We start from the raw sequence: 14,770 nt of genomic DNA, 5'->3' as shown, positions 1-14,770 counted from the left end.
ATTCCTACTGATAGCCAAACGAGTAACTGACTTGTCTATGAACCTTGTTAGGAAAGGAATAAAAGCTGTCATTTTTTGCCTTTTTTTATCCAGGGAAGTCGTTAGACGCCTGGGTGGAGATCAAAGAGAAGCAGCGAGAGGGCAAGCTGCCGACTCACGACATAGAAAAGAGATCAAAGAAAAAGAAGAAACTAAAGCTACATTCGTTACGAAGGGAACCAAAGCAAGAATTCTTCGACTTCCTGAACACAAAGTTAAAGAAAGGTAAGGCATCGTCTTGAATTGAAGAGCGTTGAAGAATTAATTGCAGCTGCCATGCCGTTAAGTGCCTTCTGAACTCCTAGTACCGAGGGTCTACAAGTACAAAACTTTATAACGCTTCTTTCGGCCTTTCGTGTGTATATATATATATTTTAACATCTAGATATCATATTTCAACATCTAAATACTATATTTCAAAACACACACACACACACACACACACACATATTTATATAAGAAGAATGGAGACGAACGACATCGTTGTGATGATTCACCGGTAGTTAATGGATACACTTTACACGTCTATTCTGCGATCTGACTCAGATCACCGAGCTGCGGACTCTAAACACGGCACAAAGGATGGAGACAGGCAGAGGTCAGGAAAGGAACTCAACGTGAAGGTAAGGCACTGTGTTTCGGCACGAGTAGTGAACACTATTACAGAAGTGTTGTATACATGCTATCGGACACTTTGACTTCTGATGAACACATGATCTACATTGGTTACTTCTTCTCATACTCAGCTGTTCCCCTCTCTTATTAGAGATTTCATGTCTCAGTTTCATCAAACGCTGTGAGCAGACGCAGACAACCTTTGCATTCAGACCCACTGCTCCTCCCCTGATCCTTTAGCTAACGCTATAAGATCACGTCCGCCTCAGATGATATTCTTTGACTTGATAGATCCTTGTAAGTCAAATAAGGGCCCGATTTGAGCCCCAAAGAGGTGCCGACCAGTACATCATAATACGCTGCACCTTGCAGAGTCTCGGGGGATGTCACTGTCTGGCAGAACCCATTCTAGACAGCTCCCCGTTGGACACATCCCGCCCCCTTAGCTTGATCAAGTCCTGTCTAAGCTTGGAAACTCTTCTGTGTGGGATCTCCAGACGTGCTTTGATCTCTGCTAGGGCACTTGCTATCTAGACTCTCCACAAAACCCGTGCATGGATGGAAAGCTTTTGGCAGAGGTCGGAAGAGATTGATGTGCAAGCAGACTTTTTACCAGGTTAAGAGATTAACCTACAGCTAAGAGAAGCATTTTTGGTCAAGCCAATCACGCCCCTTTCACATTGATACAGTCAGACCGGCTGGTCTACATATGGCGTAGATTCGACCAAACGTGTGCTAGGTGCCAGTCTACAGGGGGCACCTGTCTGTTGAAGAAATATATAAGGCATAATTAGAAGTTCCCACAGTGTTCCTCTACGGTGGTTTCTCTGTCGGTAGCCAAAACAACTACTGCAGCTGTTGAAGTCTAATTGTGACGAAGCGCTTTCGCGACGAATCAAGATATCAACGCTGCAATCACCGAAGGACTTCTTAATCTTCGTAGCTATTCTTAGGCTTATAAACAAATGCTGTGCCTGTGCTGACAAGCTTGGAAAGCACCAATGACAACTGATCGACCAATAGCTGTCTGAGATGTTGACAAGTGAACTGTTAACTGTCCTGGTCTTGTGGTGTCAGGGTCACAGATATACAGACAAGGAATCTCCTGCTAACGTGAGGTCATGATATGACAAAGTCTGGAGAAAGCCGTCGTTGTCAAGTCCAAGCTCCGGACGATTATATCAAATCCAAGCACCTGAGCTACCCAGATGAAAACCAGTTCCAGACCCTGAACCACATGCCGACTAAAAAGGATACTGAAGAGGCCACATCATATTCCAATGTGCCCTCAGTAGATTCGACCTCGTACATGTCAGTAGTAATTACTATTCGCTATGCAGATCGCAATTGAACTTCACAAGGAGCTCATCTGTAGTTACTTTTTAGGTGAATGCCTGTTGGTCTGTATTCTGGGGACATGTGCCACCTGGAAAACCCCCGGTCCAGTAAGTAGCAGGTCGTACATGTAACCCTTAACAAGTCTTGATTCGTCTGAACGACAATCCGGTGTAAACAACAGAGGGCAATCCTGGGAGGATGTCAAGCTTTCATGAAACCGCCAATTTCGGGGCGCCAAATGAAAGATTTTAAAGAAAATGTGCCTAATCTGCTGTGACATACTGTGTTGGTGCCTTGTTGGGTCTATTCTAAAGGACAAAAGGGATGGGGCAGGCGTCATGTGTGCTCTGTCTGCCGGTGATGGATAACTCTGTTTATGTGGAGAAATATGCAGTGCTGGAGGAAGACAATTGGGCGTTTGTCCGTAGGTATTTTCTGCCACCATTCGCTCCATCGATCTCAAAGGTTTGTCATATTTGACATATAACCGCTGAGATCAAATGAGCTAGACAACGAAAACAAGTAGGAGAAAAGGACCACTTGACAAAGATAATACTACCAGTACCTTGTGCAACATTATACCTAGATGTTATCCCATCTCTTGTTTTTCTTCATATCCCCTAGACAACCTACAGAGTTATGGGCTTAATGGAGTCCCCTGGTTCATTAAGAATATGAGGAAAGCTTTCAGTGTGGAGTGGGAGGTCTAACTACATCTCCTTGATTTCCCAATTAATTTGTGCGACACTTCTGTGCAGAACGTTTTGGCTAAAAGACTGCCAAAAAATCGCGATTAACTTTTAAGTCACTTGGGAGCCGTGACTTGGCACTCAGTACCATTGCCATGTCGATTTCGCTGTGAGAGCAACTTTTAAAAAGAACCTAAAGGTTGGATGAATGTAGAAACCTGATGATGCAGATCAGATGCTCTAGATCAGACAAGTGGCTACATCATTAGACCTTACTGTGATACTTTCTAACGAACTTTCTGTCCCCTTATTGGCGGCTCTCCACAAGCTCCAGATGGCGAAGAAGCCAGAATCTCAGGAGTTCTCTACTGTCACCTGTCAACGTACCGTCCGTCAAGTCTGTTTGCTGCGTATCATCTACATCAGTACAACGTTTCACAAGTTCAGTAACTGCACCACGGCACCAAACCTCACAAGCCGGCGTATATCATGAAAAAGGCCAAGTGATTATTGTTCCTTTACAGCTTGATAAGCATCCAAGAAATTTGAACTCACCGAGAATGTACAATGTCGTTCACACGCTCCACATCTGGCCCCGCGTTAAACAGAACCACCGTTGGGTGATATTTACTAAGCACAGAATAATCGTTTTCGGGTGTACTCTTGCAACATCATAAATACATCCATTCAAAGGTTCTGTATTGAGTTAAGATCTAATAGACGACAGCTAGCTACAATAACTCGTAGATACCAAGTTAGACATCCCCATATCTCCAAGTTCACGTGCCTCTGTACTACCTGAGCTAACCTTGAACTGTGTATTTGTCTTGACCAAATCATCACGACAGACGAGCCTACTGTGTGCCATAGATAACCAGGTGAATCAGTGAGTTACTGCGCCTGGTTAGCAAAGATCACCTCGATGATACCCTCATCTGGGATGCTCATGATTGCCACTGCGAGGCCGTACAAAGCGCCGCCACACCGCCATCGTACAGGTTTAGTTGATGACTTGCATCGTTGCCATTGCAGTTGACATAAGGCATGGAACCTTAGATATCTGATTCAAATGAGTCAGCAATAAAAACTGAGATAAGCGCCTCTCCTAGATCTTACCAGATTCATGCGCCATGGGCAGATCTGTGGTCCATCATTCGATGCTGTTGGGTTTAATCGCTCAAACAACGATGTACCACCTGTCACTCAGATGCTAATGAAGACCTAGTGTTGTGTTAGGTGTTAGTGATAGCAATGGCGAAAACAGATAGTAAACATAGAATTAGTATTGAAAATCTTGATGCCTATGGATATATCAGCCAATTTAATGATAAGAAGATGTGTTAGATCAAAGCACGATGCGATGACAGTAACGGCATGGATCACAACAAGGAGTAGATCTGATGAATGATTATATCTATCCCACTGGGTCATCAACTGCAGTCATGTTTTGCCATGAAGACGTATGCCATCCGCTATTGTTGCTTAAATAATGATATCGCTACGACAAAATGACAGGATTTTGCAGCCGGCTAGCTGCAGGCTAATTGGAGCACTAGCAAAAACTTTAGTAACCAATGCGCTACAGACTGATCCTGACATGTACACCCCCTAAAGGTACAGACTGCTTGCAGAGTGAACGCCTGCACCGGTGGGCGATGCGTACCCTTGCACTGGCCTTTTTATCATTTCCAGCAGCCACAAAACTAGTCTGTTTAACTACAAGAACCACCGCGGTTTGTCATCCGCCTGGCATGACAACTGGCATATCATGGAACGTGTATGCGGTGCCAAAGGTCCATATACGCTTATGTAAGACGGCTAATAAGAGTCAAGGGCAAAATGAAATGACACATGATGTTTTATCGGACTACATTTTAGGCCTCAAGTAGGCGTATGCGTGCGATGTTATACCATGTAGGCGAGAGACACTTGATCGTTAGAGGGGACATAGAGTCAAGATTCCCATTCGTCTATCATTACCACAGTTTCTTGGCACATTCGTTAACCAAAGTGGTTTTCTTCATCCGGTGAATCCTTACGAAGTCTAGTCACGTAGTGGTGTTGGCGCTGGTCAATCTTACAAGTCAAGGGAGGGGAAAATTTAACGAGAACTGGAACCTATAATCACCCAAGAATGTTTCGCATTATTGTATGGTTGTCGGTCTGCCCAATGCACAGTGGGAATGCTATAAACCCTGTTAACCCGGTATTAGAAGGAGGCCCCACTGTCACACAACCGCAGGGGGAACTACGTCTTTGCTACAGTTTAGCACCATGTGATTTACTTGTAACTAAAGTTATTGTACAATCTTGACTTAGATTCATGTACTCTCAAAGTAAACTTCATATAACTACAAGGTAAAATCCATGTAACATATACACTAGAAGAATCTGTTATCTGATTGGCAGTATTTGAGGCCTGTCGGAATTCGAGGCCCCTTGGATACTGATCGATGCAAGGGCTTATTTTGTAACGACAGTTAAACGGACTCCTACATGCATGAAGACATCATCCGAACAGCTTCGATGAGACACTTTTTCGGAAGATTAGAAATCGCGTAGCGCGGCATGAGAGAATCTGTGTTGGTGGCACTGATGATGGCACCCGGCCAGTTGGTGTAATGTGCTGCTAAGATAGAGCCAATAGAGGTTGGAGGTCCAGACGTATCGCTGTTAGCCTGACGACTTCCAGATATGCTGGAACGCTTAGTTAGGTACATAGAAGTGTATGACATACTGTATATTCAAATTGGATGGCACTAAATTGGGGTCCAACAGAAGAGGGAACAGGCAATCGAGTGGAAAGTTATAGAGTTTGGTTGCGGATGGGAGGGGCGTAACGGACAGCAACAAATGATGGCCTGCCTCAGTGATAAGCGTTGCCAAACCGAAGATGATGATGATATTTCCCGTTGAGTTCATGCCTGGTCGCGGGGCCTGACACTTGAATAGCTTAGTATGTAAGGTGTAAGGAAGGCACGTGGTTTAGGACGTTCTCACCTTCGTCGTATACTCTATTTGTCGTAGGATTTCCAGCAAAGCTACAACAAGAATCTACGACACCCACTTCACACTGAATAGTGTACGATGGGCGTGACCAGGCCTTTAACTACAGCGCGGACATACGTCATAGGCTGCCGTACGATTTTGATGCTGTGGAATATGTTATCAGGCTATAATAGAATCAACCACCGACAATATTGAATCAGTCTCTTACGTAGCAAAACGGCTGAATTTTTCGGGGCACATGCACCACAATCCCAAGAATGCCCCCAGATCGCACGACGTATGTCATGTGATCGGGCCCTTGCCAAGATGGACGTGCCCGGTAGGTGTTAGGTCTTCTCACTCGCAGCTTCCAATCTTAAATTGTAGTAAATATTCCTCCTACACATGGAACCTCCACCTGTTTCTTCTTATTGCTATATCAGTCGTAAATAGGAACTTCACCCCTACGGTTTGTTATTAGCGTGGGCAGGGAAGGATCAAGACAACATGTGTCCTGCAATAAACTCACCGGTATGAACCGTAGAATTAGAACTGTAAATTTTGAATCGAAATGAAAAGCAGTGGGGACACCTGTTTTAGATAATGCCCAAATTCTTACGTTACAAGTTCCCACAACAAGTTTGAATAGTCGCATTAGTATTGTTTCACATTTGAGACAAATAATTACACATCATTCCCATCACAATTAAGTGCCAATCTCTGTCTGAGAAATTAATACCATCAAACAACACATGCAAACAGCGTGCTAAACTACACCCGACACCTCAGACGACCTTGGCCGCCTCTGTCCACCTTGGCAACATCTCGCGGGCAAACTCCCGCCAGATCGCCAAGTGGTACTCCAAACAACAGAAAACTTGTGGCCGTGGTTCGTCGGCAGGGACACCTGAGTGGGTGGATGGCAACCATCGCTCTCTACGGACCTCCCAAGATATGTTTGTCAAACGTGGCGGGCCTACGGCATGTTAGACGTGTCTGCTAAGTACAGGGTCTTGAGATCTGTGCTGTGTATTATCAAGCACCATGAGACGTTGTCTAAGGCAGCATTTAACGGGCTTTAGAAGCTAGCTATTGCATGACATGTCAGGTACCAAGTTTCTGTCACAGAAGGAAATGGGGTTAGTCAATAGCCTCCTTCACCGGCGTCTCTGGGAATCTTGGCAATTTTTTTTTTTTTTTGAAAGCTTGTACGGGCTAGGCGAAATTGGCTTCCCCGTACAAGCTTTCCGGTGTATATTCCTTTCCCGGCATAATATTCCCGGTTAAAAATCGCGAATCGACCTCCCCCCCCCAAAAAAAAAATTGCCAAGCTTCCCAGAGACGCCGGTGAAGGAGGCTAGTTAGTCAAGAGGCCTTCTTGAAAGCCGGAAACAAGAGAAATTGGTTTCCCCCTTTGCCTTAAATTTCCGTAATAACAATCAGTCGAAACTTCGCTAACAGTAGTCGAGCGTTCTAGCATATGACTTTTTCAGCACACACACACACCCAATCCTGATGATTCCTTCGATAAGTTTGGAACTCACCCGAAGAGGATATGACCCTGACCTGAGAATCAAAAGAGGATAACGGAGAGAACCCCCCTCTCGCCCTTGTGAGCCGACCCCGTGCCCCAGGCAACCAAAGCCAGAGTTCACCTATCTATTTGCGCGGTCTAGTCACAATTTGCCACCATCTGCACTGTAGTGCCGAGGAAAGCGGTTTACAGGAAGGGATGGTTGACCCGTGCGACCCAGTGAGTAAGGTTCAGGGAGAGAGCTTCCATAAAGAACTCTCCATGTCGTAAACGCTTTAACGCGAAATTCACCTCCAACTGGCCATAAAGATGAAGAGATAGTTGCCCCGCTGTGTGAAAATGTGCGCGCGAAGGTTAGCGCCTTTCGGCCTGCGCTCCCCCTGATGTTTTGTGGATCAGACAGGATCAAAATTAGCTAGTGTTGTGTAGCCTCCAACGATGTGGGTAAAACAGATGTAAATGTTGGGTTCTCCGGTCCGCTAACAGGGGCAGGCCTGTAACCTCCATCCCGCCCGACCCGTAAACTTCTGCCCGCTTGAGTACCAATAATCTGCACGGTTTACGGCCAGACCCCGTTAAGGTTAGGGGTGACTTGTGTGAGGTCCTGTCATGGTGAAGACGAGCCAATCGTGGCAACTCTATACGACAATAGCAGGCGTATCAAAATTCCGCGTACGACAAAACGTTGAAGGCCAGACCTTGTATCGTTGACTGACAAGAGACAGACATGTGCACCCCCTATGGTAGTCTATCACCGTCCGTAAAGGAACTCGGAGATGGAGATAGAGACTTAAAGGATTTCAAACGTCTCAAGGAGGATCATCGACAAGGTCTTATTCATTATGGACCGCAAACGGCGGCGAGCAGGAATGTTCTCTTTTGAAATTGAATATCAAAGTAGCTGCAGCACCAATGGCTGGGTAAATGGAGGTATGACATGTAGGGAAATGTATTATGTATCCACCTCCATGTGTTTTATTGCATAGCTGTAGAACGTAAAGGTTTAGGTACAACTTAAAATAGTAGTATGAGTCATTAGCTTTAAAGGACATATCCTGTAGGCTGATTAATCTCCAAGTAGATGTTTGGTTTCCTCTCGTATCTTTAAACCTTTCTGGTGCGTATTTTTCATCTATGAAGTGGTGCGTATTTTTTTCGTCAATGGACAGCTGAGTTCACTACGAAGTCTACCAAAATGCAATGCTTGAAATGCTACAAAATGAGCAAAGGGGCACACAGAAACAAGCCGGAGCCACATATACATGTATATTGTGGATTAGCAGCCTCTAAAGGATGCAGCGATACCACAGACAGAAGCGGGGGCCCTTAGAGAACGCAATCTGCCCCATCAGAGTGGCGGCTACACGCCCAATCTGAGGCCGCCGCCGGCACGAACTATCACATCTATGATCTACCCTTCCTTTCCCATCTCCAAAAGAAGTAGCAACGCCAAGTGCAGGAAGTGGGCCCTTTCAAGACCCGGCGGCACATCTGATCAGAATGCGGCGGTGCGGCTGAGATATTCTCTTCCAAAGTTCTAAACGACTTTCAAGTGCTCGTGTCTGTCATAGGAACGCACAATTACACACCCCAGTCCCGTCGTTCATTGATAAAGTAGGAACAAGAAAAAGAACTTGATCTCATTATAGTCTAGCTGTAGCGGAATCTAGTAGTGACCAGCTGCTAAACTTCCAATTATTACATGCCACGAGTCATCTAAAAGTGTCCTTAGAAAGACCACAGGAAAGGAAAACATCCTAAAGGCCGACAATGTGTGGTGCTGGCGCTTTGTCAAAGATATACCAGACGGAGAGCTTTGTGCGGGTCAACTCCTTTGGCATCGGCATTAAGAAAAATCAAAACAACTTGTGCGGATGTGTGGGTGGAGAGTTCTGAACGTCGGCTATGCGGCATCTAACATAGCCTTCAGGCTTTTTGACAACTTTCCTACCAGACCAGACGGGCAAATTTAAAGCAAAAAGGCCTTTGATGTCGACAAAATCCTTTTTCCGTGGAGTTGATATTACGCCTTGTTGCAAGCAAATAACAGCGAATGATAGGCAAGAGTAAGTGAAGCGCGGCTGAATTAGAAACACTTGTGGTACGAAGTGGACAGCAAGCAAGCTCACCTTACCTGGAAACGCAGGTATAGCTACATTCGTGTAGCCACTCTAATAGCGTGCTAGTATAGTCTAACGGTACTTCGATCAGAAGTTCACAGTTCAGTGTGAATGAACTACACAAGCCGGGCACGGTAGAGTGTATCGGTGATTGAAACGTCTTGGAAGTTTCCTTACCTTTGGAAGACACCCGACCCAGCTCAGCCGTAAAGAACGCGACCGAAGTTCGCCGTGCTTACACTGGGAACTGCAGCGCTGGTCTGGTGTGACGGAGGGTCTGTACCCGGCATGCAAATCACGCCAGTGACTCAGTGGTACCCTAGCACTGCTTCCCGGTCAGAACGAGACTGCGTCTCCCCTGTAATTAGCATAGAGCAGGATTAGAATAATAGTTGTTCTGTGGAACCTAGACAGTGGGCAAGTGGTCTCCCACTCGTCTGTTAAGGGGTCGTTTCACGACCTTAAGATATTATCCAAGTCGAATCAGTTTTCTTCGCGGGCAAGACCCCGGTATTGTAAATCTAGGTAAACGCCAAAAATCGCCTCGGGGTTTTACACCAACTGCAAGGTGGTTTCTGTCACCTCTTGTACTTTTGAAGGTTTGAAAAGCCTTCTTTCTTCAAATGAAAGTAATTTCTCTCGGGGGAAATTATCGACCTGACGAGATTGTCCCCGAGGGTGAGTGGAGGTTGTTACTTGTATGGCCAGCGGTGAGAGTCGGAAGGAAATCGGTAAGACAGCCCCTTCACCGAGGGAACATCTGTCTGGGTTCGTCATGCAGGACCCGGCCGAGCGGAGGACCGGTCCGGGTAGCCTTGCCGACTGGCCTATGTCTCAATGGTTTAAGTTTAATGCCTTACGTTTGGTCTAGATCTGTGTCAAGGTTATTCCCGTTTATCATATGATATGGGTGCCAGAAGGTTTCTTGAGTCCACTCAGAAGGCTTTAGGTTGATTTTCCTTGGAGCAGTGTTACCTTCAGGAATCACTGCTCTCCATCAGAGCCCTTTGCTGGCTCAGAAATAGTACAAACTTGGCGAGGCAACATGATTTGTTTGCCAAAACAGTTATATCTGATCAGGAAGGTCCATTTCTTGGTGCCCAACTGGACTTTCTCCAGATGTTAACTCTTCTCGCAAACCATTCACTCTATTTGGCCAACTATGCTAAACCGCCATGGGAGTCTGGTAGAGACTACGTCACTACGGCATATACTAAATCTCGACACCAATGTACAAGGACGTGTCAGACGACAGTAATTGGTACCTTTCCTGTACCTGAGTAAGATTAGGTGAGACGTGTTCCTGTGACCTCACCTGGTACTATTCCATGTGCCCTTGACCTCGGTTCCTGCTGTCATGTCGTGTCAGAAGTGTCTGGCTGGAATCTCCAAGCAGATGTATGGTTGTTTGTACAGTTTTATAGCGATGATTGGGACGATTTTGGTCCCTATGTTATTCTGTGTTGGCCTCTCGAATCGAAAGAAAGCGCGCAACACTACAAAGACATGCCAAATGGCAATTAGTCAAGCAAAAGGCATACAACACGCTGCGAATATACGCACGACACAAGCCAGAGCCATAAGTCTGCTTGAAGAATACTTTAGCTGCCAGCTGTCATTCCGTGCTGTACTCAATATTGCTGATACTGTACTGACTACCAGTTAGAAACTTAAGGCTTTCGATCTTAAAGCTGTTTCTCCCGATTCTATAAAAGGGATACTTCCCGCGTGTTTTGCGTCTGAAACGTGACCCTGTGCTCAGGGAACCGCCCCCTCATCCTTGAGGAATCCTGCTTTCATCAATGTTTAATATCAACGAAGGTCCTTACCTTGGCAAGAAAGCCATGAATGTGTTTTGTTACAACAAATGTCTATGCGAAAATTGTTTAAAAGTTTGGAAGCTGACGTTCCCGTCATAACGCCAGGGACAGAAACAGTAAGCACACTGTGCAGTAAGACAGAGTCTGTAATAAGCTTCTTCCAAGGATTGGTTCAGAACATAGAGTAAGTTAGTTGGACACATCACACGTTAACTGTAGAGGCAAGGCTACATGTGAAACACGACGCGCTTGCGAATACGGAGTTGCCAATAGCGACACATCAGGCTATTGAAAGGCGTTTCTGTGATTGACCATGGCCATTAATCTCCAAGCAGAGGTTAGGCTCCGGCTGTTTTTTTTAACGTTTTTTAGTCGTTTTTATCGGTCTTTCTATTTTGTATTTTATCTTGCTGTGTCAAAACTAAAGTTGCCATGCATCACACTACAGGGATAACAACAATGGAGGCTCTACACGTATTCCTTAATTTGAGGACATCATGCGACCACAACCGTGTAACAGACAGGAGAACCATGGGCACTGCTACCGAAGCACTCCATCTACTAAAGAAAGGACTGTCAATGTCAGAGGGCAATGTACCATGATGATGTAAGGTTGAAGACAAACATGTAAGACATTCAGGCACTAAAGAAACTTGGGGCGACCTTCCTTGTCACGAACGCGCCTGGAATGCATTGTCAAATAGTTGGCCACCCCCGCGGAACCGTTGGTTTAGCATTCCGACCATGTTTCATCTTCAACATTCTCCCTCTTCTGTTCTTGGCTTCCAGTCATGTTTCTGCCACTGAGTTGGCTGTTGTTTGTGGGTTTAACGCCAGTCCACATTAACCCGTTATTATAAAGCACGTGTCACATCGTCGCACCACATGTACAGGTCGACGACACGAAAATTGAGGACGGCTTGGGATCAGTCTTAAATGTGTTATACAAAATTCATACAAAATTGCTTTGCGATAAGAAAATATACTAAGACCAAAACGATTAGCACCACCTGATTTTAAGTAGAATTTAAGATTTAGTTTTCATTCATATTTCATAATTTATTGCTGACCGTACGATAGTCGCTGTATGTCTATAAAGCTCCCTTTTCTTCTTTTTTTTTTTTAAATTGCAAAATTCAACTAGTTTTTGGTTATGGAATATGATGTCGTAGATGTATACTTGTCGACGGCCGGTTCTTTCATATCATTTTTAAAGGCGCGGTGACACACAGAGACATACGTACGTCACGGTGTCACTGCGCCTAATGAGTATAGATGTGAAATTTTATATAATATCCACTGTGTAGCAAACAACAGAAAAGATACCAAAATCAAAATCAATCAACATATACAAAGAACTACCGGTCCGAACTACCAATGACAAGCAAATAAGACAAGTTTACATCGCAATACTGCTTATTTAGTCCAGTCAAGTAATGGTGCATTCAGTCCCCCAGATGATTCAGGCTGTAGATGAAGCCTAGCGGCACGTTAAGAAAACGACGACACATCATCAATGACGTTGACAAAATACAATGCCAAAATCAAAGACGAACTTTTCACCTTAATCTTCAAACCACCCACGATGTACGGAGGAGCAAATGAGGACGTGTTAGGAGCCGACGTAGGTGGTGCGCGGCTAACTTGTCATTGTCGGTGAATCTTACGAGCAGTGTCAACTATAGCAGCACAGATGTCGTTAACAAGGGTAAAGTGTGTCATTGTGTGTGTGGTTAGGGCAGGCAGGTGGACAGACCTGCCCTGGGGCATGTTTGTCTGTGAGTGAATCACCAGGGAGGATGGTAGGATTAATGAAGGATATGTTTCATCGAGTAGGTTTTTCTTTAGTTTGTTTTATAAGGAGAATCAGGGATTTTATAGGAACAATGTGTTAGTGCTGTGTGATTTATGACAAATGTAAGATAGCTCACTCAAACGAGGCTACTTTTCCGAAGGACGCATCTCTAATTGTATATGGTTACTGGATATACGTATACTAGTACAAGATAAAGTGATATGGTCAATGAAACCTTTTTTGTCACAACAAAAAAAGCATTGTGACTTTCGTACGGTCAACTACAAACTACAAAATAGAAAAACTAAATAGACAGCCATGGACGAGGACGCTTCAGGGCGCTAAGTTCAAGTTACGCAGCTTTTAACAATCACTATTCCTGACTTGTTTATTGTTGTAAAACATGTTGACAATTGCTTAGATACACTAACATGGAATATATGCTGTCTTGAGCAACTTGAAAAATAGTTACTTCAAAAGACAGACTTGAGCCCTCAAACGCCCACAAACACAAACCGTCGTTCAAACGTGGACTTCTGTTTAATGACTTTGCGAGCCCATAACACAGAGGGTCAAGGTCTGCCGTTTCAAACCTTTAAGAAAATAAGTCTTGTACATAGACTATTTACAAAGTAAGGCGAAGGTCAAGTACAGATGGCATTCACGACCACTTGTCATCACTCTAGTGTTTGACGTGAGACTGGGGCCGGTTTGTTGACATGTAAATCCTGTCAACACGTCTGTCGTGTCGCGATCAGACCCTCACACACCTCAGCGTCTTCAATCTCCTTAAGACGAGCTCGCCAAGACCTTACTCATGTCTTAGAGGAACCCCAGGGCGAGCTACACGCCAAGAACAACACACGACGGATCTGCCCTTGGCCCTTCGCAACACACTGTGTATTTGGAGTACGCCTGTTAGGACTATATCACAGGAGGACGCTGAAAGCTTGCGTTTCATCCGAACCTGATTTCGTTCCACGCACAGTTTCGGCTCGAGCGGCAGTGTTATAAACTGTCAAGGGTTACAACTATGCTAAGGGTGTTTGTTTTGAGTCTCGTTGGACGGGGCTTGGGTTTGTAGTAGTCTACATCTCGCAGTTGCATTCTCTCTGTCTCTCGTTCTCTCTCTCTCTCTCTCTCTCTCTCTCTCTCTCTCTCTCTCCTTCCCTCCCTCCCTCTCTCAGCCATTCTGTCAAAGCTTTCTCGCTTACGTATAACATACGTTTTCCGACTGTCAGCCAATTGGCCATGATGCTGATGTTGGGCAGTTTATAGTTACCTAGATGGCCTTGCTTCTGTAAAGAAGATGTAAAACAAATGTGATATTATTCTCAATGTTTTAATACAAACATGCCCTTTATTTCAGCATCAACTCAGTTTGTAGCACTTTGTAATGGGAGATACCGAGTAAATGTTGACTTTTATGACTGGTGAAAGAATTGAACCAAATTGATTTTTAACGCGCAAGGGTGGGATAAAGGGCGGTGAGACCACTACTTGTCACTTAATACACGTAAAAGAAAACAACAAATCTGTCAAATGACACTTCTTGCCACTTTCACGCTGTGTTTGAACTTTGTCGTAGTTTATATGTTGCCACACATGTCCACTCAAGGTCACCATGTTGACCTCATGACACGCTCTTCTTTTCCAGATGTTACAAGTTCACGAGGAGATCAACTCCCTACAGAAAACTCTGGTCAAGTTAAAAGAACAGCATCTAAGGAACGTCGGAAGGTGAGAAATGTGTATTCAAATGTCAATCTTTTGCCACTAAACTCCGTAATGACCAAGTGGCGTTGTAGCTTTTCATATCCTTGTAGCTTTTA

The 14,770-nt window shown here is 44.8% G+C and overlaps 2 protein-coding genes across 2 annotated transcripts in view; one reads left to right on the top strand and one right to left on the bottom strand.

The window, feature by feature from the left end:
- The window catches only part of LOC118421312 (tenascin-X-like), a 106,419-nt gene that overhangs the window by 62,040 nt on the left and 29,609 nt on the right, over positions 1 to 14,770 (bottom strand). The window contains exon 2 of the mRNA XM_035828548.1: positions 9,501 to 9,681. The gene's annotated coding sequence lies outside the window, so the exon portion shown is untranslated. The remainder of the gene's footprint in view (positions 1 to 9,500; positions 9,682 to 14,770) is intronic.
- LOC118421319 (zinc finger CCCH-type with G patch domain-containing protein-like) overlaps positions 1 to 14,770 on the top strand; it is a 104,355-nt gene that overhangs the window by 77,950 nt on the left and 11,635 nt on the right. Inside the window, exons 11-13 of the mRNA XM_035828566.1 lie at positions 94 to 264; positions 586 to 662; positions 14,596 to 14,678. Of these exons, the coding sequence (XP_035684459.1) occupies positions 94 to 264; positions 586 to 662; positions 14,596 to 14,678 (331 nt within the window). The remainder of the gene's footprint in view (positions 1 to 93; positions 265 to 585; positions 663 to 14,595; positions 14,679 to 14,770) is intronic.

Source organism: Branchiostoma floridae, chromosome 8 (genome assembly GCF_000003815.2).
Source record: "Branchiostoma floridae strain S238N-H82 chromosome 8, Bfl_VNyyK, whole genome shotgun sequence".
Lineage (NCBI taxonomy): Eukaryota > Metazoa > Chordata > Leptocardii > Amphioxiformes > Branchiostomatidae > Branchiostoma > Branchiostoma floridae.
Note: the sequence above shows the minus strand (reverse complement) of the source record. Positions and strands in the feature narration are given on the sequence as shown.